This window comes from Poeciliopsis prolifica, unplaced genomic scaffold (assembly GCF_027474105.1).
Source record: "Poeciliopsis prolifica strain line A6 unplaced genomic scaffold, Auburn_PproV2 SCAFFOLD012, whole genome shotgun sequence".
NCBI lineage: Eukaryota > Metazoa > Chordata > Actinopteri > Cyprinodontiformes > Poeciliidae > Poeciliopsis > Poeciliopsis prolifica.
The window spans coordinates 13,242,298-13,267,974 of NW_026562387.1; the positions used below are offsets into that span (position 1 = coordinate 13,242,298).

Below are 25,677 nucleotides of genomic sequence, written 5' to 3' on the forward strand. Positions count from 1 at the left end.
AAACTGAATCAGACAAATCAGGAAGGGATCAAGCAGGGAAACATTTAAAACATGCAGAGCAGTGTGCCTTGAAGACCAGGGAAATGCTGAAGTAGAGAATCCATCAAGAGGCTAGAAGGACCTGCAGCTATTTACAGCTAAAATTAGTCATAAATACCACAAAACTGGTCTTTACACAAGAGGAACAGTTGTCAATGTTGAAATAAGTCATATGTTGACATTCTATTCCAAACCATTCCCAGAATCCTTCTTTTTATTTATTTTTTGCCACAAAATGGCAAAACTGCAGTTTGCCATTTTGTGGAGACATGAGCTCCTCTTGTTGTTGGACAAGAGGAGCTCTCTCTGCTCGTTGGACTTGCTCTGCATTCTTGAAGCCTCCATTTGAAGTCCTCTGGGTTTTGGAGTTGTAGTTCAGGTATTATTTGAGCTTTTGAAATGCTGATCAGCTGGTCCCAGTGGTAAAAACAATAACTTGTTGCCATAGTTATGCATCAGAGCAACCATATGAAAGTAACAAAGTAAGAGCAGAAATTCTTCCAGATGGACAACATACAAAACCAGAAGAAAACAATTGTCTAAACATGCAACACCTCAACCAAAAAAATATAAAAATAAAGTTTATAAAATCAGAACAAATGTAACAGATAAACTCCAAAATACTGCCACCATTAGAGCTGCAACTCTAGAGTTTAAAAGTGGCCTTTAGTGCTGTTCCAAATATCGATCCTTTATTCTGATCCAAACCCACCTGAAGTATAATCATAGTATCATCTAATTAAATCAAAGATTTTGCACATCCTAGCAAGGATGCCAATAAACATTGAGACTATAATTAAATTTGATGTGTCTTGCGCCATAGTGTCCTGCTACACATCTCCAATTTGTTTGTTTCCCTCATAAACACTCCAGTTGAAGTTACACCTGTTTTAGATGTGAATTTTCCTCATTTTATGATGGGACAAAATGGTGCAAATCCAGACCACTTGACCAAGCCTGCAGAGAAGTATGAACATTTACATCATATTTCATCCTCCTGTGATGATTTAGCGCCTTTATCAGAATTTGATGTCACCACTCAGTTCTGAGATCTATCACCTGAAGGAGGCCTGTGCCAAAACAGATAGCCTATGAATCAACTTGTCTGTGTGCATTTGAAGATGGTTGATGATAGCCACACGCAATGAAAAGCTCCAGCAGCAGAAGCTTAGAATACTATATATTTATGTACGTAGTGGAGATAACATTTGTACTTCATCTTAAATTGAGAGTATAAGAGAGCTGTTTCTGCAAACAGTGTTTTGAAATCCTTAAAAGCCTGTAGTTATCACCTTAATCAACAATAAATGCTCTGTTCACCATTTGTGTACAAAGGGCTACTTCCATAGGACTTACACTGACATGTTTCATTTTGCCAAATCCATGACACGTGTCTTAATGGATCTGTACTTTCATGTTCCACTGCCTAATGATTCAAAGCGTGACCTTGCAGCTGGAGAACGACTGTCTTTTTGAAAAGAAATCAGTTAGGATTTTCCGTAGCTGTTGTTGGGATTCCAAGCACTGCCGTACCCCTTGCAAACAGAATGGAGATGCCGCATGGAATCTTAACGACATTCCTGATAGCAAATCTGAAAGGCAAAGCTGTAGAGTGTTGCTGCACACCAAAATCAATTTCTGCACTTTTTCCATTGGGTAAACTCTGTTCAGGTGACAACACAGTCATTATTCAAAGGAGGCTTTTTAATAACTTTCTCAGAATAAGTTTGCGTCTTCCCCCCAAACGTAGGTTGTATCAGTCATTGTCAAGCATTTTTTTCTTTTTCTTTTATAACAGCATGCTGTGATCCAAATAATTATGTTTCATATGAGTAACAGTGCTATAATTAGAAAATACCTCAGTTTTTGATTAATTCACAAGCCTAGTTTTAAATGGCACTTACAGGCGTCAGACTGGAGAATGGTTGGTGAGTCATCTGGGCAGGAAGTTAGCACTTTAACCCTTTTATGGTCTTGTTTCATTGAGCGAACGCTGAAAATAAGCAGCTCTGACGTCATTTGGCTCAAGGTGAACAAACAGCGCATTATCTCAGGTATTTCAAACCACCACACACCAATGTGGATATTATACATAATCCAGCAAATTGCAAATTTATCAGCTGGCTGGTAAAGTTGACCCTTGCAAAAGTATCGACACCCCCTGAACAAGTGTTTTATCTGTTTTTTATGTGACAGATAAACTGCCACATAAAAAATAAATGTGGAAATGTGACATGGAATAAAAACAGTACATTGTGTTTTTTCTTTGCTTGTTTGTTTTACTTTTGCTAAAATATAAAATTTATTCAGTGCAGTTAGGTTTGGCCCTCATCAATACATTATTGAGCTAGTCGCAAGTTTGGGGAGAATTGCTCTACCAGGTTACATTTAGATAAACATCGCTCATAATTTGTTTATTTATTGTTTGTTTTTGCAAAACTGCTCAAACTTAGTTAGTTAGGATGGACAGAAATTTTGAGCAGCAATTTTAAAGCCTTGCTAGAGACTTAAATCTGGACTTTGACTAGACTGTTCAGTATGACAGTTTATGACAACAATCATAAGTATTCATGAAGACTTACTCATGTTCATGACAGGTGTTATGTCATGTTTATGACAGTCTTATTCAACGCCTGTCAAATAAAGTGTTACTGACCGTTCTAACAAGTATACTATAATGTAAGCCATTTAATTTTAGATGTGATTATAAGTTTGGGCTCACCGTACTGCTGGAAAGTGAATCTTCACCTCTGACCTCAGGCTTCCTTGTATCTTCTTAAGAAACGTATCCCGGTAGTTTGTGAGCAGTTTGTGAGCAGCATCTGGTTCAGCTGAGCTCCATTTCCTCAGAGGTTGTAACTTCGATGTGAGCCTAACATCACACCGTAGTTGGATGTGTTCTGGTATCTAATCAGAAAAACTGTGGGATTTGCAAATTGTTTCACTCAGAGTAAGTGCAGTTAGCATTTAACATTATTAAGTGTTAGTTTTGAGCCACACATAAATACAGGCTTAAAATTTCTGTGTTATTCTCATCTAACCTGAGCACCTTCCTTCATATGTTTCTGTATTCCTGACTGGTTTTCCAATTACTTTTTTCTAATAGCGCCTCTTTTAAAATTCTATAGTGGGAGGGAGCTATCGGGACTTTCCAAAAGTCCTGTACTTGAGTTTAAGGCATTTTCTGGCCAGAAAAAAAACAAAAAAGATTATCGTTTTAGCCACCTCAAGTGTAAGAACAAATTCCTGTGCCCTGCAGGTGTTCGGGTCTTCAGATAAAAGCCGGTATGCTGAAAAGACAACTGATAAAGGTTTTCCAACAGTATCTGAACATCTCTGCAGGTCGTCCAGATAGAGCAGGGCCAGACTACCATGCTGTAGACTTTAGATGCAATCTTGTTCCAACACATCAGAATTGACATTTCATTACCAGGTCTATGCAGAACTGAATGACCTTCTGAAAGTTGCAGGACAGTAGTTCTTGAGTAACTCCCCTACTCTGGAGTTACCATTAATCTCTTGGCTGGTTAGCTGATTAATTTTACCCTTTGGTCAGTGAATGACCATGCCGCGATAGATTTCAGGTTTCATCCCTCTTCTCTTTGTCAGATGTTTTCCTCCTCTTTTTGAGTCTCTCCCTAATTTCTCTGCTTTCTTGGTCTCCATCAGAAGCGTCCACAGAACTGCTGGATTAACTTAAACACAAGCATACTCTGTTTATAAATTAGATATATACAAGCTATTTGAATATTTGCATTTTTGAAACATTAAGCTGCAGACTAAAACTCCTAATGTGGTTTTCATTGCTCTCAGACTTTCTGGACTCCCACGCATCACACACCCTTTCTGTCTCTCTCCCACACAGACTGCATAAATATGTATCCGTAGAACTATTTATACCATCACATACTAATCACACCAGCTTACTTTGAATCAGAGCTCTACATGCTGCAAATCGCAGGGGGCCTTGTTTAATGAAAAAAAAAAAAGTATCTCCAGTTTTTCACGACACTCGCAATCAAGAGCTTAGTGTTTCACGACTGCAGTGGGAAAATTCTTTTTCAATAACTCACATGGGGAATAAGACAGGGATCATTACCAAATATCCTTATCCATAAACTCACAAACAGCTTGGGAAAAAAAATAACATAAAAACAGTATGAGATGAGACAGAAGACTGAAGAAGAGGCTCGAATGCTGATTTAAATAAAAGGGGGAAATGACACTCTCCTGCTCTAAATATACTGAGGATGATGCAGTTCGTTCGGTGTCTGTATGAATCATTGCAGATCTCGGATGCCAACCGGAAACCTATATTTGCCTCCTGTTCATGATCCAGTTTGTGCTGTCATGTGTTCTGGCAGCACAAAATGAAGCAGTAGGTGTGATATGAAGCTGTTGTGATAAATTCAGTTATCACAACAGATTTTCTACTATATGCTGGCATATATATATATATATATATATATATATATATATATATATATATATATATATATATATATATATATATATATATATATATATATATATATGCAATCAAGCTATTTACTTATGTCTGAGGCCTTCCATAAAGAACGCATAAGAATAATAGAAGAATATTTAGAATATTCAACCTTATTTTTTTTAGGAAGAAATGAAGAATGTAAGTAAGAAAGGAGAGCAGGAAGAAAGGAACAAATGAAGAATATACTAAACGAACAACAAAAAAGAAGGAGTGGCAGCATGCACTGAGGGACAGGAAAGAATATAGCTGAATGGCACAAATAAGAGGTAAGATGAAAGAAATGAAAGAAAGGAAGGAAAGGGGGACACAGAGAAGGAGAGAAATTCACAGAGGACTTAAGAAATTGAATGGAGTTTGGACACAAAGATGGCAAGATTGAAGAAAGCAAGAAAAAAAGAAGAAGAAAAATTAGCCCAGAAGTAAGATAGGAAAGAGGGAAAAAGGAAAGACTTTGGTTAGAAAGAAGGAAAGAAAGAAAGACACAAATAACACAAAGCATAAATTACTTATAGGAAGAAGGTAAAAAGAAAATATGAATATTTTCCTTAGTCCAATTTTCATTTCCTGTCCTGAAAACCACTAAAATCAAATTCCAAACTTTTCCAGACTACTCATGGATCTTGTATGTGCTTCCTGGTGTTGATTTAATGAAGCTCTGTTTTTTTTACATTCCCACTGCTCTCAGACTGAAAAGTCACCAGCAAAAAATGTTTATGAGGACCAGAAACAAAGCTTGCATAATAAATATGTAATGTAAAGTAAGTTTGGTGTATCTGGCTTGACGTAAATGAGCATGTATGTTTTCACAAATGTTTTCTGTATGTTTTACAGAAATCAGATTTACTTTTATCATGTATGCTATACAGATCCCTGGAGCTTATGAGAAGATCTTCCCTGATTTTTTCTCAAGTGAGAGAGAAAACACAGTGTGAGGCACAAATTTCAGCTCTGGCCTCTGGAAAAGCCTTCCTGTGAAAACCTGAGGCCAGCAGAAAATCCATGTTTTTAAAAACAAATGTACACATTTTCACTCTTCTGCTAATAATTTATATTTCATTTTTAACCTGATTTCCACTCTAACTGTAACGTAGTTTTATCACATTTTGAATTTAGCTACTGATAGTTTTTAAATAACATTTATTGTAGCTACTTACAAATTTTGTTTTGCAGATGATAGTGGATGTTTACCAGTTGTTTGACAACTTGTATTATTTTGTAATCATCTTTTGCACATTTCTTATATTTCTCATGACATTCAGTTTAGCACATTTTCTACAAGTGAATCTAAACAAGTCAGAACTGCGTCTAAAAGGTCATTTACGAGATTACGTAACTTTTCCTAATGATGGATCTTCGGACTCCATCCAGCCTCCTCCATCAATGTGCAAACTCGGCAGGATACCCCCTGAAGTTTTGCATAGACTAAATGTTTTTTTTGTTTTGTTTTGTTTATGCATCTGGACATTTGGCTGCACAGTCTGACGACGGAACAAAGCAGAGACGATCCCACTCGGGGGAAAGTGTAATTTGGGAAGGACAGTGGACTGCTCTTTAAAAAAATAAATAAATAAAAAGCGGATTTCTTACCGAATTTCCTGTCAGATACGGCAGGTGTGGAGCAGAGGCAGACGACCAGCGCAGCGACGAGGACGGGACACCGTGGAGAATCCATACCGCTCCTGCCTCCGGCACTAATCCATTCCGCACACCTTCGCTAAAACTGCATGTTTTCAGCCTCGGCCTCAGGGGGGACGGGGGGACAGGCTGCACAGGACAGGAGATGAAAAGTGATGGGAGACGGAATGGCAGCGAGAGGCGGAACGATTCGCTCAGGCACCGCCGAAGCCAGGCGTTGTTTCAGCACCACGAACAGCGACCAGCTTGACGGCGGAGCCCCTCCTTGGGTCCTGACGTCAAGCAGCACACATGGCGAGAGGAGAGGAGACTGACGGCAAGAGGAACTAGAAACGAAACGCTGAAACGGCGTGAAGGCATATACATTTGATTCCGTTGCAAAGTCCTCAAAACACATTGATTTGTGATATGTATATAAGTAAAAAAATATATATATATATTCACACACATTATTGTGTCAACACAAAAGGCTTTGGAGGGAGTTTTGACCATTATTCCAGATGTGCATTTCTAAGGTTAGACATTGATGTTGGAAGAGAAAAGGTCAATTTGCATTCTCTTCTGTGAAGCCTCAAATAATGCAATAGGCCTATTAGGTCCAAACTCATGACCCCATGTGGGCTGTGAAATATTTAGTGGACAAAATATTTCATGACTGGATCTAAATTTACTGATTTGGAGACCTAATACCTGGGGTAATCTAGATGCTATTTACAAACATACAAAACATATATAACCCTTCTGGGGGGTTTAATTTGATTTGAACATCCATTCAAAAGTTTTACTGAATTCCATTAGATTAAGATATTTTCTGATGCACTGCAAATATACATATTTGCAGTGCAATCCAAAGGTTAAAAAATAACCTTTGGATTTATACAAATTATGCAGGAAAAAAAAATCATCTTTAGATGAATGTGGCAGAGAATTTCTGACTTTCACTCTCATTTATTAATACCTTTAAGAAACTGGATTTTACACGCAGAGGAAAGAAAATTTGCCTTTATTTTTGTTCTTTCAAAATGCATAAGCAACAAAGATAAACAGCAAGCGTTGTGAATTGCAAGAGAGGAAATTAATAATATTAGTTGTGAAGACTGCTGATAATTTATGGTGGAACACAACCTAAACAAACCCCAAAGGGTTACAATTTTTTTTTTTTTTACCTGAAATTCAGGTTTCAGGTATGGTAAGATTAGTGGGTTCGAATATTATGCAAAGTGTCCTGTTTAACCATAAATAAAAATCACTTGGAGAAGTCCATTAAGCTGTTTTATTTCAGATAAAAAAATTGGCTTGACAACCCAACAGATATAAAGACAAATACAGACACATCAAAAATATGTTTTACATATGAAGAGACAAATGAGAGCTTTGAAAAGAAAACAAGAAATCTCTAAACTGATAGGGTGAATAGCCTATAAATGTAAAAACGGGAGAGTTTTTATATGAATTCTCCACACGTTGATAAAGTTAAAATCTGAAGAACATGACAAGATGTAAGAAAACACGTCACACAAACTCATTATTTTTAATTTGTGAAAGATTATAAATGCAGAAGAGCATTCAAGGTCTTCACTGAAGAGTCGTAAATAACCCTTCGGGGAAAAAAAGAGAAAAACTGTTAGGCTCCATAAACAGTCATATATTCACAATTACTTTTAAACATTTTTTCCAGTCCACAGAAACCCTGATTGAATAAAAAAATAAATAAAAACTCACCTCTGGGTTTCTCTGTTGTCCACAGAACAGCCTGCATGTTTATGAAGATGCTGCTGGACAGACACAGCAGCTCTCTTTATGCCGCCTTTGCACTGCCCCGCTAATGAGCAACAAACCAGATTAATTTTCAATAAACAGTAACACCAAATGTTAATGTGAACGTTTAAGGCAAGAAAACTTACTCTCTTTAATGACCGCCAAGACGTGCAGAACTGCCGCCAGCTCAGAGAGACTGTCGAGGGTGTCTGACGCCAAAGATGACGAGACCTCTGCTAAAAATGACCTAAAGAAGGGATTTATAAAGCAAAAATATCTATAAGATCTGTCAAATTTAACTAAATCAGCAGCATTCAGTGTGTATACCTTGTGATAGAGGGGGATTTGAGGATGACAGACAGCAGTAAGCTGGACAAAGGAGGCATTTCATCAACAGACTGCGGGATAAGAACCTCTTCAGGATGGGTAAGCTTCAAATAAACAAACACAAACTATTTAATACTTCTTTCACTAAGGTTAGGGTTCCATCAACTAAAGTTGACTAAAGCAGGTAACGTCCATCCTTTTGACTGGCTCTGTTCTATGCAGTTTTTTACCTTCTGAAGCAAATGCCTCTTCTCCACAATGATGGCTGCAAACACGGTGGAGTACACCCCGCTAAGAAGCGCTCCGTCCCACATCTGTGCCACCTGGAGGAAGTCCGTCAGGCCAGGAACGGCTGACTGACACAGCTGAAATGGACCAGAGGATTTCATGAAGTTAAAAACCGGAAACTGCAGTCAGCAACTTATTACACAATGCTTGTCCTGCTACTTTATGCAAAAGTATTTATATGAAATGTGACCCGTTTCACATTTGATAACGTTATAATGCCCAACTTAAATGGCTTAAAGACCATAAATGTAGAAACAAGCCAATTAGAAGCCCAGTTCAGAGTTTGTTGGAAACACAGCTTTGGTCAGATGAGATCAACATTTTTTTTATGATTAACTTTCATCCAAAATGCAGTGTTTAGCAAAAAACAAACACTTTATATTACCTGGAAAACAGTGGGAGAAAGTGTATCGGGATAAAATTCAGTCTCTAAATGGAGACCATTGGTAAAAACCAACCTGAACTTATCAGATTTCTATTTGTAAGAAATGGATAAATTTTCACATTACTTCATATTTTGTGTAAATACTTTTGCAATCCACTGAAACAGAAAACAGAATTATTTGAATGACAATAAAAAAATAAAAAAAAAACACTTCTTACAAGTTGTCCCTCTTCCGGTTCTTTCCTCAGGCAACGTGCCAACAACTCTATGATCTTTTGGAAAATGTTGGCCACCACACCCAAAATAACCAAGTTGGCCTCCTGATCCTGGTTGTTATCATCAGGCACAGGGCTGTTTGCCACCTCCTTTAGAATCGGCAACACTGCTGGGATACACATATAGCCTGTCTCTGAAAACAAAAACGCTGCTGTTACTTCCCTGTAAGATGTTCAAGAGTAGACAAGCTAAACCTCAGGGAAACGTTCTCCTTCTTGTCTGTTTTAGGAGACAGCAACATCTCCTTCACATATCATGATATTCTCACCTGAGAGGAGGATGAGTGAGCACAGGTGGAGGATTTGGCCTTTAAACATCTTGTCACCCAAACCAACGAGGAAAATGTCACGGCACACCTTCAGGAAACTCTGATCAAAAAAACATCTGCAGTTACTCTAAAGGTCTGACGAAACAGTGGGATTGATAGGAGAAATGGGAAAACAACCCGTTTCAGTAGTGCATGCAGAAAGAGGAATGCATACAACAGTGTGTGTGGACTGGAGCAGAAAAATCAATGAGGATTCTAAATTTACTGAGCAGTGCTCCGAGTCCCAGATGGAGGAGGAACACAAGCTAAACGGAACCAAACATCCAGGATAACAAGGTAACAGCAGGCTTCCTTTTGATCCAGGTGATGAGCCGGAGTGGAAGTAAGCGGAAAAAAAAAAATCAAATTTGGAAAGAGGAGCTAAAGTCAGGGAATTTAACTCATTTTTATGTCCAAATTCCAGACTTTTCCAGATTTCTCAGCCTATTTTTGACCCAGTTTAAAAGTTTCAGTAGACTTTTAAACTGGATAGACCAAAGTTTGGATGGAGAACAGAACGGATGAATGAATTAAAGGAAAACAAATAGTTTGACACAAAGCAAAGAAACAGAAAAACTGAAACAGATAGACAAACTAATTAATGATCAAACCAAATTATTTCCCGAATTTCGTACCCATACATACATGAATAAATCTCAGAACACATTTTGTTCCACACTATTTTCCCTCTCATACTTTTCTATACTGCATATTAAGCCCTGTATAATGTCAGATTTGACTTCTAAAATGCTTTAGTGATTATATAAATAGACTCCAGATTCCAGCTTGACGCACATTCACGTCATATTTACCTCCTTCAAGAGAAAACAGAAAATCTGTATCATGTTGGATGTAGGGGAAAAAACATCAGAGTTCTTCAAAATGTCAAATACCAGGAACGAAAAGGCACTACTTTAAAAATAACAGCTCTGTCTGTCTGAGAATACAAGATTATTTAGTCATCAATCATGCAAATACAAATTTAGTTTTAAAATGAAAAAGGAAGAAGATTGCATTACTTCTTGGGTTAATTTTAATATGTGCCAAATGAGAATCACTCTCCATTCTATAATTATTAAAGTCATCTGAGCTTTAATAAAATAACTACGGAGCCTTAAGGAAACCAAATCTCACATAGCAAATAAGCTGCAGTTCTGGAGCTGTGTTTCAAAAAGAGATAACAGTGAAGTTCACCTCGGTTATCTGTGTGGCGAGTTTTCGCGACTTCTCCGAGGCCTCGCCGTCATCGCTCCTGGTGAGGAAGGGCAGGATCCTCTCTGCGACCCACGCCGCCACATGCTCCATGGAGACCAGATACTCCCGACCTGCTGTCGACTGGCAGTCAGAGAAAACGCGTCCTGTTTTTATTTTAGCTTCTCGTCAAGCTGAAGACAGAAGGAGCAGGCTCATCGCCAGGAATAAATTGGCTTAAAAAAAATTAATACATAAAAATCTGTCATCTGGAGAGATGTCTGAAAGCTGTTCAGGGTAATAGCTCAGGCGAGGAAATTATCCGCGGTGTTGATATTTAGAGACATAACGAGCATGACTTTCATCTTCATTTTGAATATTATGAATATTTTTGGGGAACTAAAAACTAAATAATTCTGAAGGAAAAATTAATAAATATATCTAAGAGTGTGAAGAAGCATTTTGGAGCAATTTCTATGTAACCATGCCTCCAGAAATCATTGTTTCAAACAAATGCACATAAATATGATTTACTCAGATGTGTCACCACTTTGCTGAAGCCTGGAAGACACAAACAGTCACAATCAGATGAAAGGAAACTGAATGCGATGTTGAGGAAAAACCCAGGAAGAACCGAACATCAAGCCTGCCTTGAACTGGAAAACTAAAGAGGCCAAATTCCCCCAGGAGAAAAATGTTTGGCCATTCAGCAGATTGAAAACAATAATGAGAGGCAAGTTTGCATTTGTCAGAGTGAAGCTTTCAAAACAAAGAAGAAAAACAATGTACTCAATGTCAAGCATGTTGGTGGCAGCATCATGCTGTGGAGCTTTATCTAGGTTTATAATTGAACTTGTGAGCAAAATCTTGGCTTACACATAAACTGCTGTTTCCTTTCCAGAAGAACAAATTTTAACACTTACGGGTTTATTTTTATTTATTCATGAAATCCATGAAACAGAGAAAGGCTTCTTCTACTTTGTTTCAGAAAACTATAACTACCTATAAAAAGGAGCATTCGTTTCAACAAAACATATGAGCAGGCAGATAACAGATGCTAATCAGGAGAGAGAGAGACTTACGTGATGTTGGAGATGAGCACCGAGGCGACCGTGGTAAACAAAGGCTTTCAGCGCCGTCTCCACGTTGGGTCTTTTGGGGTCTTCTGTGGAGGATTTGAGGTGAGTGTAGAGAACCGACTGCCAAGACAATTCAGAGAAACATGTTACTTGTAGAGGAAGGCTGCATTAGATTCACTGGTATGTGTTTCAACCTTTCTGTTTTATAAAATACCTTCCAGTTTCCTAAAAGCACGTGTAGCTCCTTCAGGGGCCCTTCTCCCAGAGTGAGGACTTTCTCCCGTGTGGAAGTGTGGCTGAAAAGGTATTCCAGATACGCCAGAGCAAGGTCTGGTTTGGCCTCCACTGTCTCCTGGATTCGCACTTTTCTGCTTTTAGTGACCTTGTCCTAGAGTTGGGAGCAGGCGACATTTTACACACTTCTGGCAAAATTCAATTCTTTTAAATCGGTCTTCAAATGTTTTGTCTATAGCATAGAGAATGGAGCCTTAACCACTGACCCCTTGCTTGGGAAAGGCCTCGCCCAGCCAATCAGAGACCAGTTCCAGGACGTCGGCCACCTGACCCCAGCTGCAGATGCAGTCCAGCAGCTGGCTGAACTGAGCTGGAGCAGATGCTGACTCCATTCTCCTCAGTCTGGACAGCACGCCACAGCTAGGACATTTCAATACAAGACAGTCAAGTTAGACTGTTTTACACCAAGATACAATCTACTGCAATCAGCATTATAACCCACCTAAATGTTGGTACTGCAGTTGGAGGCATAAAAGAGGCCAGCTGGATTAGAGGTACAGTGCAGCGCTCATCCTAAAAAAAAAAACAGTAATAAAAAAACCATTTACACTGTTGTTTTGAGAAACGTTTAAATAAAATAACAGATTGCAGCTATTTTACCTCAAAAGCCTGGAAATACTTGGCCATGACATTTTCAAACTTAGCAACTGTGTACTTGTGAGCCTCTTCGTTTTGCTTCAGCGCCTTCTCAACACTTCTCCACAGGATGACCACGACTTCCAGCAAACTGGACACAACGGACAAATCCTGTCCTAACACCAGCGGTGCACCCTGCTGAGAGCAACAAACACACAATTATTGACACAGAGCTTAGTGTTACATTAGATCTTGTTGGCGACTGGCATCAAATTTAAATTGTTTCTGCATCAACTGCAAGAGTCTTCATAACTACTTTTTCACATTTTATCCTTTTACAGCCACAAACTTCGATGCAATTTTAGTCCATTACTCATAATTACACAGTCTATGGGTTCTCCCTTCTGAGCTGTAGACAGTTTATTGCACCAAATTTAATTCAAGGATATCATAATGAATGGGGATGAATACCATGTAACATGTTGTTCTTACTTATGCACTTCTTATAAGTTCAATAGAGTCTGTAAAATGTTTTCGTCTTACTGTACTGTTCTCCTTGTTGTTGTCGTTAATCTCCGTCACGTCAAAGTCGACTTGGATGCAGTTGTTCAGAGTGCGACGAATAGCCAGAATTAGCTTTACTGGAAAATTAAAACGCAAACAAACAAAAACAGCAACTAAATTATTCATTGCTCAAGCCCGTCATGTGATCGCATAAAAACAAAAGTTTGTTCCTCACTGATGTTAGTGGCAGCTGTGTGTTTGTGAGCAAACTGGTAGAACTTCCTGGCAGCCATGGGGTTCATCTGGATGAGGGTGATGCACCTGCAGCACCACTCCTTCTCCGGCTCGTTAACGGGGAAGAAGGACTTGAAGAGCAGGTCGACAATTCGCTTGGAGACAGAAAGCGAGTCGATGGCGAGGCGGGCCAGCAGGTGGTCCATGCTGCAGACATCCCAGAACTGGAAGGAGACAGAAAGAGGAGAGTGAGAGGAGAAAAGCCTCCACTTGCTTAATCAGTGGAGCATGATTAAATTAGAAATGACTTTGTGATAGATAATATATCTCAGAAATAAGAGTAATGGATTGAGTACCATTATGTTTTTTCTTACAAAATCCATGAAGGGAGTCAGTTTCTATTTCTGCATTTAAAAAAAGTCATAACTTTGGGATTTATCAGTGTTTATTTTAAAATATAAACATAATCTAAGACATTTTTTATTTATGTAAGCAGCTTTTTGGGGGGTCTACTGTAAGGAGCCAGAAACACAAAAGAAATCCGAAGTTTTTAAAATATTTTTAAGTATATTTTTGCCTGCCTGAAGGTTATTGATAAGTCATGATTTTTTTTCAATTCAGCTTTATTCTTCATTTGTTTTTGTAATACCACTTTTGACCACAAGAAATACACTGAAGCAAATCACTGCTGACTAATGATTAGATTCAGCCTCACATCACTGCAACTTTTGAGCACTTTTTGCTCAGTCTTCCAGAACAGAATATCAGAATGAAAATGCAACTAACAAACCGCACCTTGGCAGCACGAACTGCTTTGACCTTGATGAGCAGGTCGAGGAACGATGTGCGGACTTTCTCAGAGTTGTCGTGGAGACTGTACTTGACAGTGGGCAGCAGCTTTTCCAGCAGTGGATGGCTCTGTGGGTTGTCCAGGACAATATTCAGGCACTGCAAGAGGAAAAAGGAAACATAAGAATCCATAAGCATAGTAAAAATATACATATATATATATATATAAAAATATTGTCCTTTCATGGTAAGAAGTTTCACGAAACAAAAATTACTTTTTGCTACATTCATTAAAGATTGCAGTTGTTGACCTGTGTCTGGCTGATCGTTTTAAATTTGGTCAAAGATGTCACTTTGACCAAATGTAAAACGGTGAATAAAAAATATTTGTCACTTTTTTATTTGTTTTTATAGGTTAAAGATATGAATTACAAACAAATCCCCCATTCTTTTCCTGCTATTCTGATACAAATTGGATATTTGTGCTTTTTGTCTATTATCTAAAATGTAGATAAATAAAGGTTTTTCACTGATATGGGATATTTTGGGATACATCAAATAAAATTGAGGTTGTAGATTCTTTTAATAAAACAAAAAAATATTAAAGTAAAAGAAGATCTAATTAAGAAATCAAATATCATCCGCATAAGCAAAGACAATGATTTTCTAGGCTTGTTAGGCTTGTGAGCCCCTGAACTCAATGGAAAAAAAGTCCTCAACATGTAATTTCCAGGATTTTTTCTGATATAGATTGACTTAAGATGAACTAAGGTCATGCATTCTACCTTAAAGACTGAGCAGCGGACATCAGGAGAGCTGCTGTCAGCGGCCAGCTCCATTACCAGCTTCTTCAGAAAGTCTGTGATGATCGTTGGAGGAAGGAGCTCCCAGCATTTTGCCAGGATCTTACAGACCCCCAGTGTGGCATTAGAGCGCACAGTGGGGTGAGGGTCATCTAGGAGCGCCTGAGGAGGATGGATATTTAGATTTGTGTGAAAATTTTCTCACCCCCTTAAGTATGATTTCATATGTAGAAGTCATACTTTTGTTTTCTTAACACCAGTGTTCAAAGTTCTCTGGCATTTTCATACATTCTTAAAAAATGTATGAAAATGCCAGTTTTCCTCCAGAAAATATTTCTGCATTTATCAGATTTCATCTATGAAATATGCAAAAATCATAAAAAGTAATAAAAAAAAGGATGAAACAACTGATTAGGGAGAATTTGACAGGGAATAAAAACTAAACTGCATCCTGACTTCTTAAAATAATCCCCACCATTGCCGAGTCCAGCTGCTTTTGAATGTTCATGTCCACATTTTCGCTGCTTAGATCCGGGTCATGGACTGGGAAGGCCTCGGTGAAAAGCAAAGTGGCGTTTGCTCGCACCTCAAAGTTAGAAACCTGAAGGCGTCAAGCAGACATTAACACTAGAACAGCATGTAAGCACAGTGTGAATGACCCCAGAAACTAATTGTGTGCGTTGCCTACACTGAGAGACTTCCAGAGAATCGGCTTGTACAGGTTGTATAGCATCTTGTCTACACTGGGGCATCCTTTCCTCGAGTGAAAATAGCTCACGATCTACATGAAATAAGGAAAAAGGAACAGTCAGCACACCCTGTGCAGAAATCCACATAATTTTTCATATTTTTTGTACTTATTTGTAAATCCTAACTCTTCTGTTATGATATTACAAAATGTGAACAAGCTGTAATGAGGCAGACCTGTCTAACTTTGCCATGAACTGGTGAGGTTCTTTGAAGCAAAATGGCATTCTGCATGAAATCCTGAATGCATGTACTCTCAATCGTCTCCAGGAAGTCGCCACTAGCCTTCTTCCAAGCTCTGAAATAGATCTCCGCGATATGAGTAGCTAGGTTCCTGAGAATAAAGCAAAACAAATAATTAAACTCCCTGACATATACTGACTGGAGTCACTGAGTATAAAGAGCATATCTTACTTGTGATAAAACTCCAACTGGTTTTTAATGGTGCTGTGGATAAGCCAGATAAAATCAAGGTTCCAGCTGAAAAGGAACACCAGGAATCGCTTTCCCTGCAACAGTAAAATCACTGTCAGGCTGACAGCTCAAGGACAAAGTCGCAAATGCGATAACAACTGCCTCCACTCACATCATCGCTTCTAATGTGAGTGGGACGGTGAAAGCACTGAAGCAGCAAGTCGATTATCTGCTTGTTGTTTTCTGATGTGTACTCCAGACTCTTAAGAACGTTGTGAAGACTCCACACTCTCTGGATCTCAGCAGCCTGACAAAGAGATCAGAGATGAGAATATTAGGTGTTCAGTCCTGAATTTTTCACAGGTTATGCTTGCGGCTCTCTCTCCTCCTGCCTGTCAGAATGATCTTATTCTCAGCCAGAAAACGTCTCTTCTATTTCTAAAAATACTGGACATCCTGGGAGAATACGCTGACCGGTTTCTTTAAGATGAAGCTCTTCTGGAGGGAGATGAGGAATGCGGTGCGCCCAAACTTTTCCCTTTCCAGTAGTTCCTTCTTCCACCAGGTTTCAAACAGCATTTGTATGTGGAGCTGCAGCGGCGCCTCGGACATGGGGAGGGACACCAAAACATCTGAAAAAACACAAACAGCTACAATCACAGAGAGGCACAAAAAGTTCATTTAAAGAACATAATTTTTCCAGTGCTGATGTTACAGGTTTATTATGTCACAGCTTAAAATTTCAGCTTTAAACATATGTTTTAAAACATCAAAAACTGAATATTGCAAAGACTATAATGAAGGATAAATAGAAAGAAGGGAGGAAGAAAAAAACCAAAGAAAGAAAGACACACACAAAAAAGAATAATAAAATAACAAGAAAATAGAAGTGTGAAAAAACACATTTTTCATTTTCCATATGCATTTTTTCCATTTTTATACTTAGCTAGACTTGGAAAAAGCTGAAATCCAATTCAAGACGATACATAAACTGCTAATTTCTGAAGTGTTATGGAATCGAAGAATCTGTGGTTTTAAATGTAAAGATTCGGACTGAATTTATGTCAGGCATTCCTGCAATGGCAGGAAAGGACACATGGATGGACTGATAGACCGACAGACACACAGACTAGGGCTGTACGATATTAGAAATTCTTACAGTGGTGGTAATATTATTGGCAAGTATTGCAAAGCGACATCAGTTGTGAAGCACATTTTATTATATCCTCTCTTTCTCATCTGTGCTTCCATCTCTCTTGACCTTTAGCATACTGGACAATGTCATTAGAGTCCTGTTTGAGCATCGACTTCCAAACCCATTCAGACTGTTTAGAAACAGTCTAAACAGAGGGTTAGGCTGCTTTGAGTGATGGGTGTCAGTAGGAAAGTACTATGTAAGATTCACTACATCCATCCATTTTCTAACACCATTGTCCCTAGTGGGTTGAGGAGTGGTACTGGTGCCTATCTCCAGCGAACGTTTCGGGTACATGGTGGACAGGCCGCCAGTCTGCAGCAGGGCAACACAGAGACAGGCAGGACAAACAACCATGCATGCACACACTCACACCTGACAGTCATGTTTTTGGACTGTGGGAGAAAGCCAGAGTACCTGGAGAGAACCAACGCATACGCAGGGAGAACATGCAGAAAGACCCTGGGCCAGGAATCGAACCCAGAATCTTCTTGCTACAAGGCAACAGTGCTACCAACTGCGGCACTGTGCAGACCAGTACAAATATCATTAAATCTGTCAAATCACAGAACAACATAATTCTCACCATGAAGTCTGTGGGCGATATCTAAAAGTGCGCTGTATGTGTCTCCATCCTGTAAAACCTTTATAGACACAGCAGCCACCAGGGTCACACCGTCCACCACCGCCATGACATGCTTCTGAATAAAAGAAATTTTTATAGGATCATCAAGAGAAGAAATCATGTAACATAGATTTCAAAACCATCAAAAAACAAGACATTGAAGGTACTTTGAGTAACACTTGATTAATATTGTCCAGCTGAACAAGAAGTGTCTGATAAACTCACAGGATCCGGAGCCAACTCCTGCTGCATCGCATCCTCCCCCCAGCAATCCAGAGGTAAATCCATCAAAATATCCTTGAGGAGCGAGTCCAGCTGACTCCAGAGAGCCTCCCTCTGCTCTCTGGGCATTTCCTGCACCACCTCTTCAACATCGAAGGGTTCAGTTTTGTCCTTCTGCTCAGAAAAAAAAAAAAAAAAAAGAAGATTCAAGATTTTACATTTCCTGAAACAAACCCAGGATGCAGGCTGGGTCACCATGTTTTTATCACTTTCATGTCATTAACTTTGCCTGCAGTTTGGTTAAAGATTTGTCTCCATCTCTGGCACTGAAACTGGATGACATCAGAGATAAATATGACCAAACCTGAAGGGTAAGCATCAGCCTTTGTTATTTCCATTCAATAATTAAATATTAATTATACCTATGTAATGTAAAAAGTCCTCAACTCAACTGGGTTATGCCTTTTTTACAGGCCTGTGGAACGACAGTGACATTGTTTAACATACATATTTATATTTAAACCAGCTGCAATTACTTTTACACCCAAGCAATTTAAGCAACATTATTTTCATGATGACTCAAATGATGTTTTCATTAAATACTTACATGTTTTCAAAGACTCTCACATTCGAAAAGCTTTTTTGACATACTAACATCCCTACATTTTTCTGTAAAACAAATCCTTTCATTCATGTTGTCAACTTATACTCATCACAATCAAAATGTATGACTAAAGACTTGTGATATTATCTATGTTTCAGTTCTTTCACAGGTTTGACACACCTAAATAGAATTATGGTAACATTTTGGGGAAGCAATCCAAACATTAGGATCAGTTCTACAGGAGAAGGGACACGTCTGTAACACCTAGAGTAAATAAAAACATGTTGAAAACCGTATATCAAAACCCTTGAGGGTAATAAGCAGATGCATAAACCGAACATTAAGATACTGACGTCTACGTCTGTAGCTCGCCGGAATAAGACAGAAAGCAGAGTTTGCTACTTACATGAAGCTGAATAAAGCGAAGAAAGTCCTCCACCTTTTCCTTAGAGGTAGCCTCTAAAAACACCTCTCGCTTGGACATTATTCCGGGTTATCCAAGCGATATGAAGTGACCTGAATATTTGAAAGAAGTGAGAACATCGATTTCTTCATAAGCAGGCAGAGTAACTGCCAAACCAAAACAACTATGGCCGACTGTTAGTCGACCACCTTTAACACGTTTGATAAATTTGACTCCTTTCTTGTAACCAGATAGTTCCGAGCTAACATTTAAATGAATATTTAATCTGACGTAAAGTTAGCTCAGTTGTTTACCTTTTTGTTTATGCTGTTATCATCTGGAACCGGGAAGAAAATGACAGCCGACAATAATTGTACTTAACCCGCGCAAATTTGGATGGACTGCTTCCGTCCTGACGTCAAGCGTTTGTTTTTGACGTAGGAGTTGTTACATTTCTTAACCACTTGAGGGCGACAAACTACCACATTAATATTTTCTCCACAGCAACTCAACTTTGAGCGATACTTTTCCATATAGATGCTTAAAAATAAAATAAAAAATATTAACGTCTGTAAAACCAATAGGGAAGTCTGACTGTAACATATAGACATAAGATCCCAATTTTTTTCAGAAAGACCGAATCCTAGAAGTTAAATATTTTTCCTCATAACACAGAAACACTTAAAGGTTTATCCATCACAAGGCATTATGGCGATTTGGCAGAATTGGATAAAATGTTTAGATCTTCAAAAATCAAAATCTTGTATTCAAAGTTTTAAAACATTTAGATCTGTGACTCGTGTTTTTAAACATTTTTATTGGATTGTTGTTAAAAAGGTTTTCAGCAGGACAGTCATTTAAAACAAGGCAAAATAAAACACAGAAATGGTTCACTGGAGGCAAAATGAACCTTCTTTCACAGCTCGCTCAGACTGTAATCCTATATAAAACCTGCAAGGTGAGATGAAGAAAAAAGAGCATGAAACCTGGGAATCTGATCTAAAGAGATTGTGCAAACACAATCAAACAAAAACATTGCTGTCATGTTTCTAATACAAGTAGCATAGTATTTATAACCATAATAAAATATAAACAGACTTTTCCAAACGAACATATTTATTTATTCAAAGCAACGAGGCATCAGGTAATTTGAAAATGTTAATATTTTAGAAGAAAAAAAAAACTCACATCGCAGGTTTTTAAGGCACAAGATAGATCAGAAGAAATGTGTTGAAAAGTTGCAGCAAACAGTTAAAATTGCAAGGCAAAACATTTACAAGCACATGGGCAAAGATGCATCATCTCAACATGTTGCAGCAACCTGATCAGAAAAAGTTATCTTTCTTTGTTTGCATGACTCACATTTGGTTTGAAACTCTTCAAACCCTTGTTCAAGTATCCTCTTTTATATACCAAGGTAGTTTGCAGAACTTGTTCATAGCCCTAAATGCCACGTTCTTCAGCATCTCAGATAAAATTCAAAATCACAAATATTGTACAAATCTCCAAAAATAAATACAATTTGCATACATGCATCACATGTATTTATATAACAGGCATGAAGAACAAAAGGACGTAAACAATCAATAACACTGCATGACAAAAAATAAAAACAAAAGTAAAATAAATAACAAAAAAGGTGTGCTACTTATGAGGCCAATGCGTGGGATTGTATCTGTTCCTTTGGTGCATTTTCACAAAACAGATTTTGTCTCATTTTTGCATAAATGTCACAGAAATTTCTAGGAATTTGGACATATTTCTACAAAACTTCCATTAAGGAAACATAATTCCATGAAAAAGTCTGCAAATTAATATTTTTAAGATATAAATATGCACAGTCTTGATATTTACATAAAACTCGGCAAACAAAAACAAGACAGTTTGCATTTTTTACTGCTTTATATAATAGTATGTCTTTAGCCATTTTTCTCAAAAAAGAAAATCTCTTAAATGCCCAATTTTTTTTAAGTTTCATGAAAAACATAATAAATAGTCTGAAACACAAAATATCTGTTATAGAGTACAGCAAGGTTTCACTGTGTGAGGACGGATTCTTGACTTCTTCTCAATTCTTGAGATGATGAACCATCTTCTGTTAGATTATACCTGCAGAACAAAATATTAAAGGGCTAAAATGATAAGATTCTCTTTAAATCAGTGAATAAAAGCAAAGAATAAGAATTCTGATTAAAAGATTTGATTACCACTGAGTGAATCCTTTTGATATATCGTCTCCACTTAAATCTACCAGCACCTGCAAAATTCGACAAGAAATTTAATGTGTTTATGATATAACAGAAAACATGTAGGTACAGAAATAAACATTGAAAGAGTAAATCAATTCATGAATTGATTAATAAGGTTTAATCTGTCTTTGAGATAATGTTTTTCCATAATATTTCTATACTTCTTATTTTATTTCATCTTTTACAGAAATAACTTGCCTTAAAAATGTTGCTGCTGTTTTTATCTTTTTAAATGTAGATTTTGTTCTTATTAAATTTTTTTTTCAAATATATTGAGATTAAATCATGTGTTTTTTTATTTAGTTGTTCTTTTGATACTGGTCAATTTGGTGTTTGTTTTTATGCTGTTACAATTTTAGTTTTGTTTTTGTTAAGTTTGGACAAAAAGAAATACTTCTTTGTAATTTAATCTATATTGAACCTTAAAATAATTTTAATTTAAAATTATTCTGACACTTAAAAGAGGTTAAAAAAGCAACCAAGAGAAATTGTGTTTTGTCTTCATTTTGTGTGTTTCTATAATCCAACATATGTGATGCTTAGGAAAACTTTGCAGACATTAATATACTGTACTGTACATAAAAAACTGTACTGTACATAAAAAACTGTACTGTACATAAAAACACCTGTTAGTGTTACTGTTACCTTTCCCAAAAGGCCTTTGTGTTTGGACAGGATGCTCCTTCCATTCTTCACCGCTACATCCAGAGTTCTCCTGTGCAGCTCCACCGTGGAAACATTGAACTCAAACCTACAGACACAAGTTCATACATTTAAAATCAACATTATAAAGACTCAAATCAAAATCTGTAGATCGTCTAGCGACATCTAAAGTCCATCTGAAAAGCAAACCTGTAATCTAAACTGGTAGATTACAGTTGAGATTACTGTACACTAAATTTGAGATTGTTTAAAGAAGGTCATAAAATAAATATGAATGCTATAAGCAGTGATGAAGTGATGATACCAGATTTACTTCATCTGAAACTTGAACTTTTAAAACAACTTCAAATATATCAATATTGCACTAAGGGCATCAATTTTCTGTAGTGATGAATTTTCTGCAAAAACATATATTTGCCACTAAGTTTTCCACTAAGTTTTCACCAGTGCGATCTCATTCTCCTGTATCTTTTTGCCTCATGATTTCCCTTGTGGTGCATCACTTCAGACATAAAACTGTATCTGGACCAGAGTTATGAAAATGATGCATACAAATAAAATAAACTAAAGTTCTGGGTGTGGAAAATATAGGTGGGTAGTTGTTTTTATTAGATTTAATAGCTGTGTGGCAGAAAAGTTGAACCTACGTTTGATCATAAACCGGGTTAAGAGTCTTCTTCATCGTGCTCGTCTTCCGCCTTCCTGACCGGCTCTTGTCAGGCAGCAAGTAAAGCCGTATGAATGGATCTGAGCCGTCTTTGGTGAAGGCTATCAGGTTTCTGTGGAAACGTTGAACAAAACTGTGTCAAGTTCATGCTGCTTGGCTTTGGAGCTTCATTTATTCATAAACTAATCTGAATAACAAGCTATTAAGTATGCTAAATAATAACTTAAGCCATGCTTGGCTACAAGAACAAGTTTAAAACTCACTGGCAAGCATGCACCACCACAACAAGTTTGTTCCTCTGGGAGCTGTGGCGAACAGTGAGCTGGATCTTACCCAGCGGGTACTGGCTGGAGGCCAAGCCACTAAAAACACACAATAGTCAATCAGAATCACTTTCAGACATACAATGTGTCCATAAAATACGAATAGATGGGTCACAGAACACGTAGGGTTAGGAAAATCCATTGGTCCTTGTGTCTTACTTCTGCAGCTGATGAAGTCTTTGCTGAAGCTCCAGGGTGGCGATGGGCAGAGAGATGTCTGACGCCAGGCTGGGGGTGGACTCCTTGTGAGGCAGGTACTTCTGGGAACTAGACATACTGGTACTCAGATTGGGTGTGCTGCGGCGAGGGCTGGCGCAGTACGGCTCGCCGTCGGGGTCCTGGAGGGTGAGAGTGGAGGCGCGTACTGGCTTTGAAGGCGTGGCAGAAAGCAGCTGGGACTCTGAAGCGGACTGACTCAATGAGGGGGCCGGGGCTGTCTGGGGAACACTGGACTTCCTGACCTGGACCGCAGAGGGCAGGTCTGAAGAGAACTGCTTCTCCAATGAAAGTATCTGAGGAGACAGGAAATCAATAGCAGGCTTAAAGAACTGTAAAAGATTTAGTGCAATTTCAATAGAGTAAGTCAGTTTGAGGAAACCATAATCAGAGTTCAGTCTAAAATGAGGTAGTTTAAAACGAAAATCTGTACTTACAGTAACAATTTTATTCTTGATTACTTCTACACTACGTGGGCTTCAATTGAAAACGTCTAATTAAAAGTACATCCGTTAATGTGGATCTATTCTTCTTTTTAATCTGATTAGTGGTGGCTCAGAACAAGTCAATGAACTTAAGTTTCAACCAAATGAAGGACAATTCAATTTAATGCCCCAGTGATTCAAGGCACTAACTAAACTGAAATACCTGTATCAGTAAAGGTTGTGAAAAACTATTTACTTCCAGACAGATTTTCTTCTAGTTTTGCTCGTTGTTATCACTCTTTAAATGTTTAGACTGTCAAACAAGATTCTAATGTCAGCCAAAGATAACCTGAGTGAATTGAAAACTAAACTTTTGAGATAGGATTTTGTCAAAATGTCAGTGGTTTGACAGTGGTTCCCAAAGACTGGGCCGTGCCCCCTAGGGGCGGCACAGTGCCATAGCAGGGGGTGGAGGTGCGGGAAGCAGTATGAATGAAAAAACAAACAAACCAAAAAAACAGTTACAGTTTCACTGTAAAGACGGTTTGTAGTGTGTTTTGTTGCAACATGAAATGTGAAATAAACTTCAGTTGAGTTTGAAAACAAAATATGCATATAGGTTTATGTCTGGTTGAAGAAGGTCTGTGCCTAGCAGATTTTTTTTTCTTTCATGGGAGGGATTTTATTGTAATCCATGTGGGGTCCCAGAAAATCTTTGGTAACCACTGATCTTTGACAACTTACCTTACACAACTTATCTGACAATTAAGTGTTGTTAGGGTAACTCAGCTAGTCTTTATCTGTAGTTAATGGCCTTTAATCTTTATGTATAATGAAAATCTGTAAGGGGTGATGTACTTTTTTCTACCACACACTAAACACTGCATGGAAGTTAGAGTGTGATATGTTACCAGACCTGCATTTATGACAATAATGAGGCAAAGTGTACTAGAACACTCATGCAAATAAAAATATAAGAAAATGTCACTGCAAACAGCTGCACTGATTTTTATGAAGTCAAAAAAGGTCATTCATGACAAGGCCTAAAATAGTTGTGTATTAATCTGGTGTCTGAAAAATTTTGATGAAACAAAGAAGAGGGAGGTGAAAGGTCAGAAAGAAACTAGTTGATAGCAGAAAGTTATTTAGATAAAACATTTTTGTTTGCTGACTGGCTTTTTCTGAACGTCTGTTGTGGATGACATCAATTGTAAATGACTCAGGCACACAGACAGAACCTGTGTAAAGTCTGTTCTTACCCTTAAAGTCATCTTTAGTTTGATGGTGGAGCTGGGTCCAGAGTTCTTCAGAGGAAAGCACTGAGCCAGCGTCATGTCTTCCTCCGACAGCAGGTCACTCAAAGGCACCCGTAAGATACCCAGTGTGCATTTGTGCTTATCATCCTTTATCTGCAATTAAAAAAGACTTATAACCTTCATTTCATGGAGTATATTTTCTCACATTTTTTGGGTGTGGCTTTACCTCCACTTCAAGCTCCTGCCTTGTCGGATTGTGAACGAGGAAAGAGAAGGAATCCTCCCACAGAGGCTCCCTGGTCTTGTAACGGACCTTGATGGAGAAACATAAGTTGCGTGTAATTTTTCAATTACTGAGAAAAAAGTCAATTTTTTTCAGTAATTGAATTCTAAAAATGAAACTCATATACATTCAGTATACACACTGATTTTTTTAAACAGTTGATTTCTTTTTATACTGAAGATTATGACATACAACTTCATGCAAACCCAAAATGTATCTTCTTAGAAAATTAGAATATCAGAAAAGACCAACAACAAACTTGAGAGTCATCATTGACACATTCCTGTGGTTAAGCCCCTCCTGAAAAAAGGCCTGAACATAAGGAATATTGAAACATTATACCAGTGAACTCTGTTCTGTGTGCACCTTTTTCCTTCCATTCAACTTTCTCTT

General features: G+C 38.0%; 3 protein-coding genes across 7 annotated transcripts in view; all 3 read right to left on the reverse strand.

Annotated features, from left to right (window-relative positions):
- Nucleotides 1-6,454, reverse strand: part of ptprn2 (protein tyrosine phosphatase receptor type N2) — a 139,340-nt gene extending 132,886 nt beyond the window's left edge. Inside the window, exon 1 of the mRNA XM_055037541.1 lies at nt 6,134-6,454. Coding sequence (XP_054893516.1) covers nt 6,134-6,218 — 85 coding nt within the window. The 5' untranslated portion in view covers nt 6,219-6,454. The remainder of the gene's footprint in view (nt 1-6,133) is intronic.
- Nucleotides 6,455-7,242: 788 nt separating this feature from the next.
- On the reverse strand, nt 7,243-19,604 carry ncapg2 (non-SMC condensin II complex, subunit G2). 2 transcript variants are annotated; one of them, XM_055037938.1, is made up of 27 exons: nt 19,517-19,604; nt 19,206-19,315; nt 18,199-18,369; nt 17,935-18,049; nt 16,628-16,785; nt 16,326-16,460; nt 16,154-16,248; nt 15,917-16,073; nt 15,681-15,773; nt 15,468-15,593; nt 14,975-15,154; nt 14,196-14,348; nt 13,402-13,624; nt 13,206-13,303; nt 12,687-12,857; nt 12,529-12,599; nt 12,293-12,446; nt 12,007-12,180; nt 11,796-11,912; nt 10,717-10,857; nt 9,484-9,583; nt 9,158-9,348; nt 8,497-8,631; nt 8,267-8,370; nt 8,086-8,186; nt 7,904-8,003; nt 7,243-7,779 (listed from the first exon to the last, which is right to left on the reverse strand). In XM_055037938.1, exons 2-27 carry the CDS (start codon nt 19,281-19,283, stop codon nt 7,728-7,730), a joined length of 3,393 nt encoding a protein of 1,130 aa, XP_054893913.1. In that variant the 5' UTR covers nt 19,284-19,315; nt 19,517-19,604; the 3' UTR covers nt 7,243-7,727. The 2 variants fall into 2 exon arrangements, with proteins under 2 accessions (XP_054893913.1, XP_054893912.1); XM_055037937.1 differs by having other exon boundaries at nt 12,687-12,860.
- Nucleotides 19,605-19,999: 395 nt separating this feature from the next.
- esyt2b (extended synaptotagmin-like protein 2b) overlaps nt 20,000-25,677 on the reverse strand; it is a 35,355-nt gene continuing 29,677 nt past the window's right edge. For all 4 annotated transcript variants that reach the window (XM_055037705.1, XM_055037704.1, XM_055037703.1 and 1 more), the window contains 8 exons: nt 25,228-25,314; nt 25,005-25,154; nt 23,264-23,616; nt 23,045-23,143; nt 22,762-22,893; nt 22,097-22,202; nt 21,410-21,459; nt 20,000-21,311 (listed from right to left, as the gene is read on the reverse strand). In XM_055037705.1, coding sequence (XP_054893680.1) covers nt 21,239-21,311; nt 21,410-21,459; nt 22,097-22,202; nt 22,762-22,893; nt 23,045-23,143; nt 23,264-23,616; nt 25,005-25,154; nt 25,228-25,314 — 1,050 coding nt within the window. In that variant the 3' untranslated portion in view covers nt 20,000-21,238. The remainder of the gene's footprint in view (nt 21,312-21,409; nt 21,460-22,096; nt 22,203-22,761; nt 22,894-23,044; nt 23,144-23,263; nt 23,617-25,004; nt 25,155-25,227; nt 25,315-25,677) is intronic.

What these genes read in the sequence shown, in the direction of transcription:
- ncapg2 (XM_055037937.1), bottom strand. Translation starts at nt 19,283, where the DNA reads ATGTCCAAGCGAGAGGTGTTTTTAGAGGCTACCTCTAAGGAAAAGGTG. An exon ending in TTCGCTTTATTCAGCTTCAT is followed by an intron (nt 18,370 to 19,205) that starts GTAAGTAGCAAA and finishes TTTTCTGAGCAG; the next exon opens with AAGGACAAAACTGAACCCTT. An exon ending in ACTGCAGTACCAACATTTAG is followed by an intron (nt 12,447 to 12,528) that starts GTGGGTTATAAT and finishes GAAATGTCCTAG; the next exon opens with CTGTGGCGTGCTGTCCAGAC.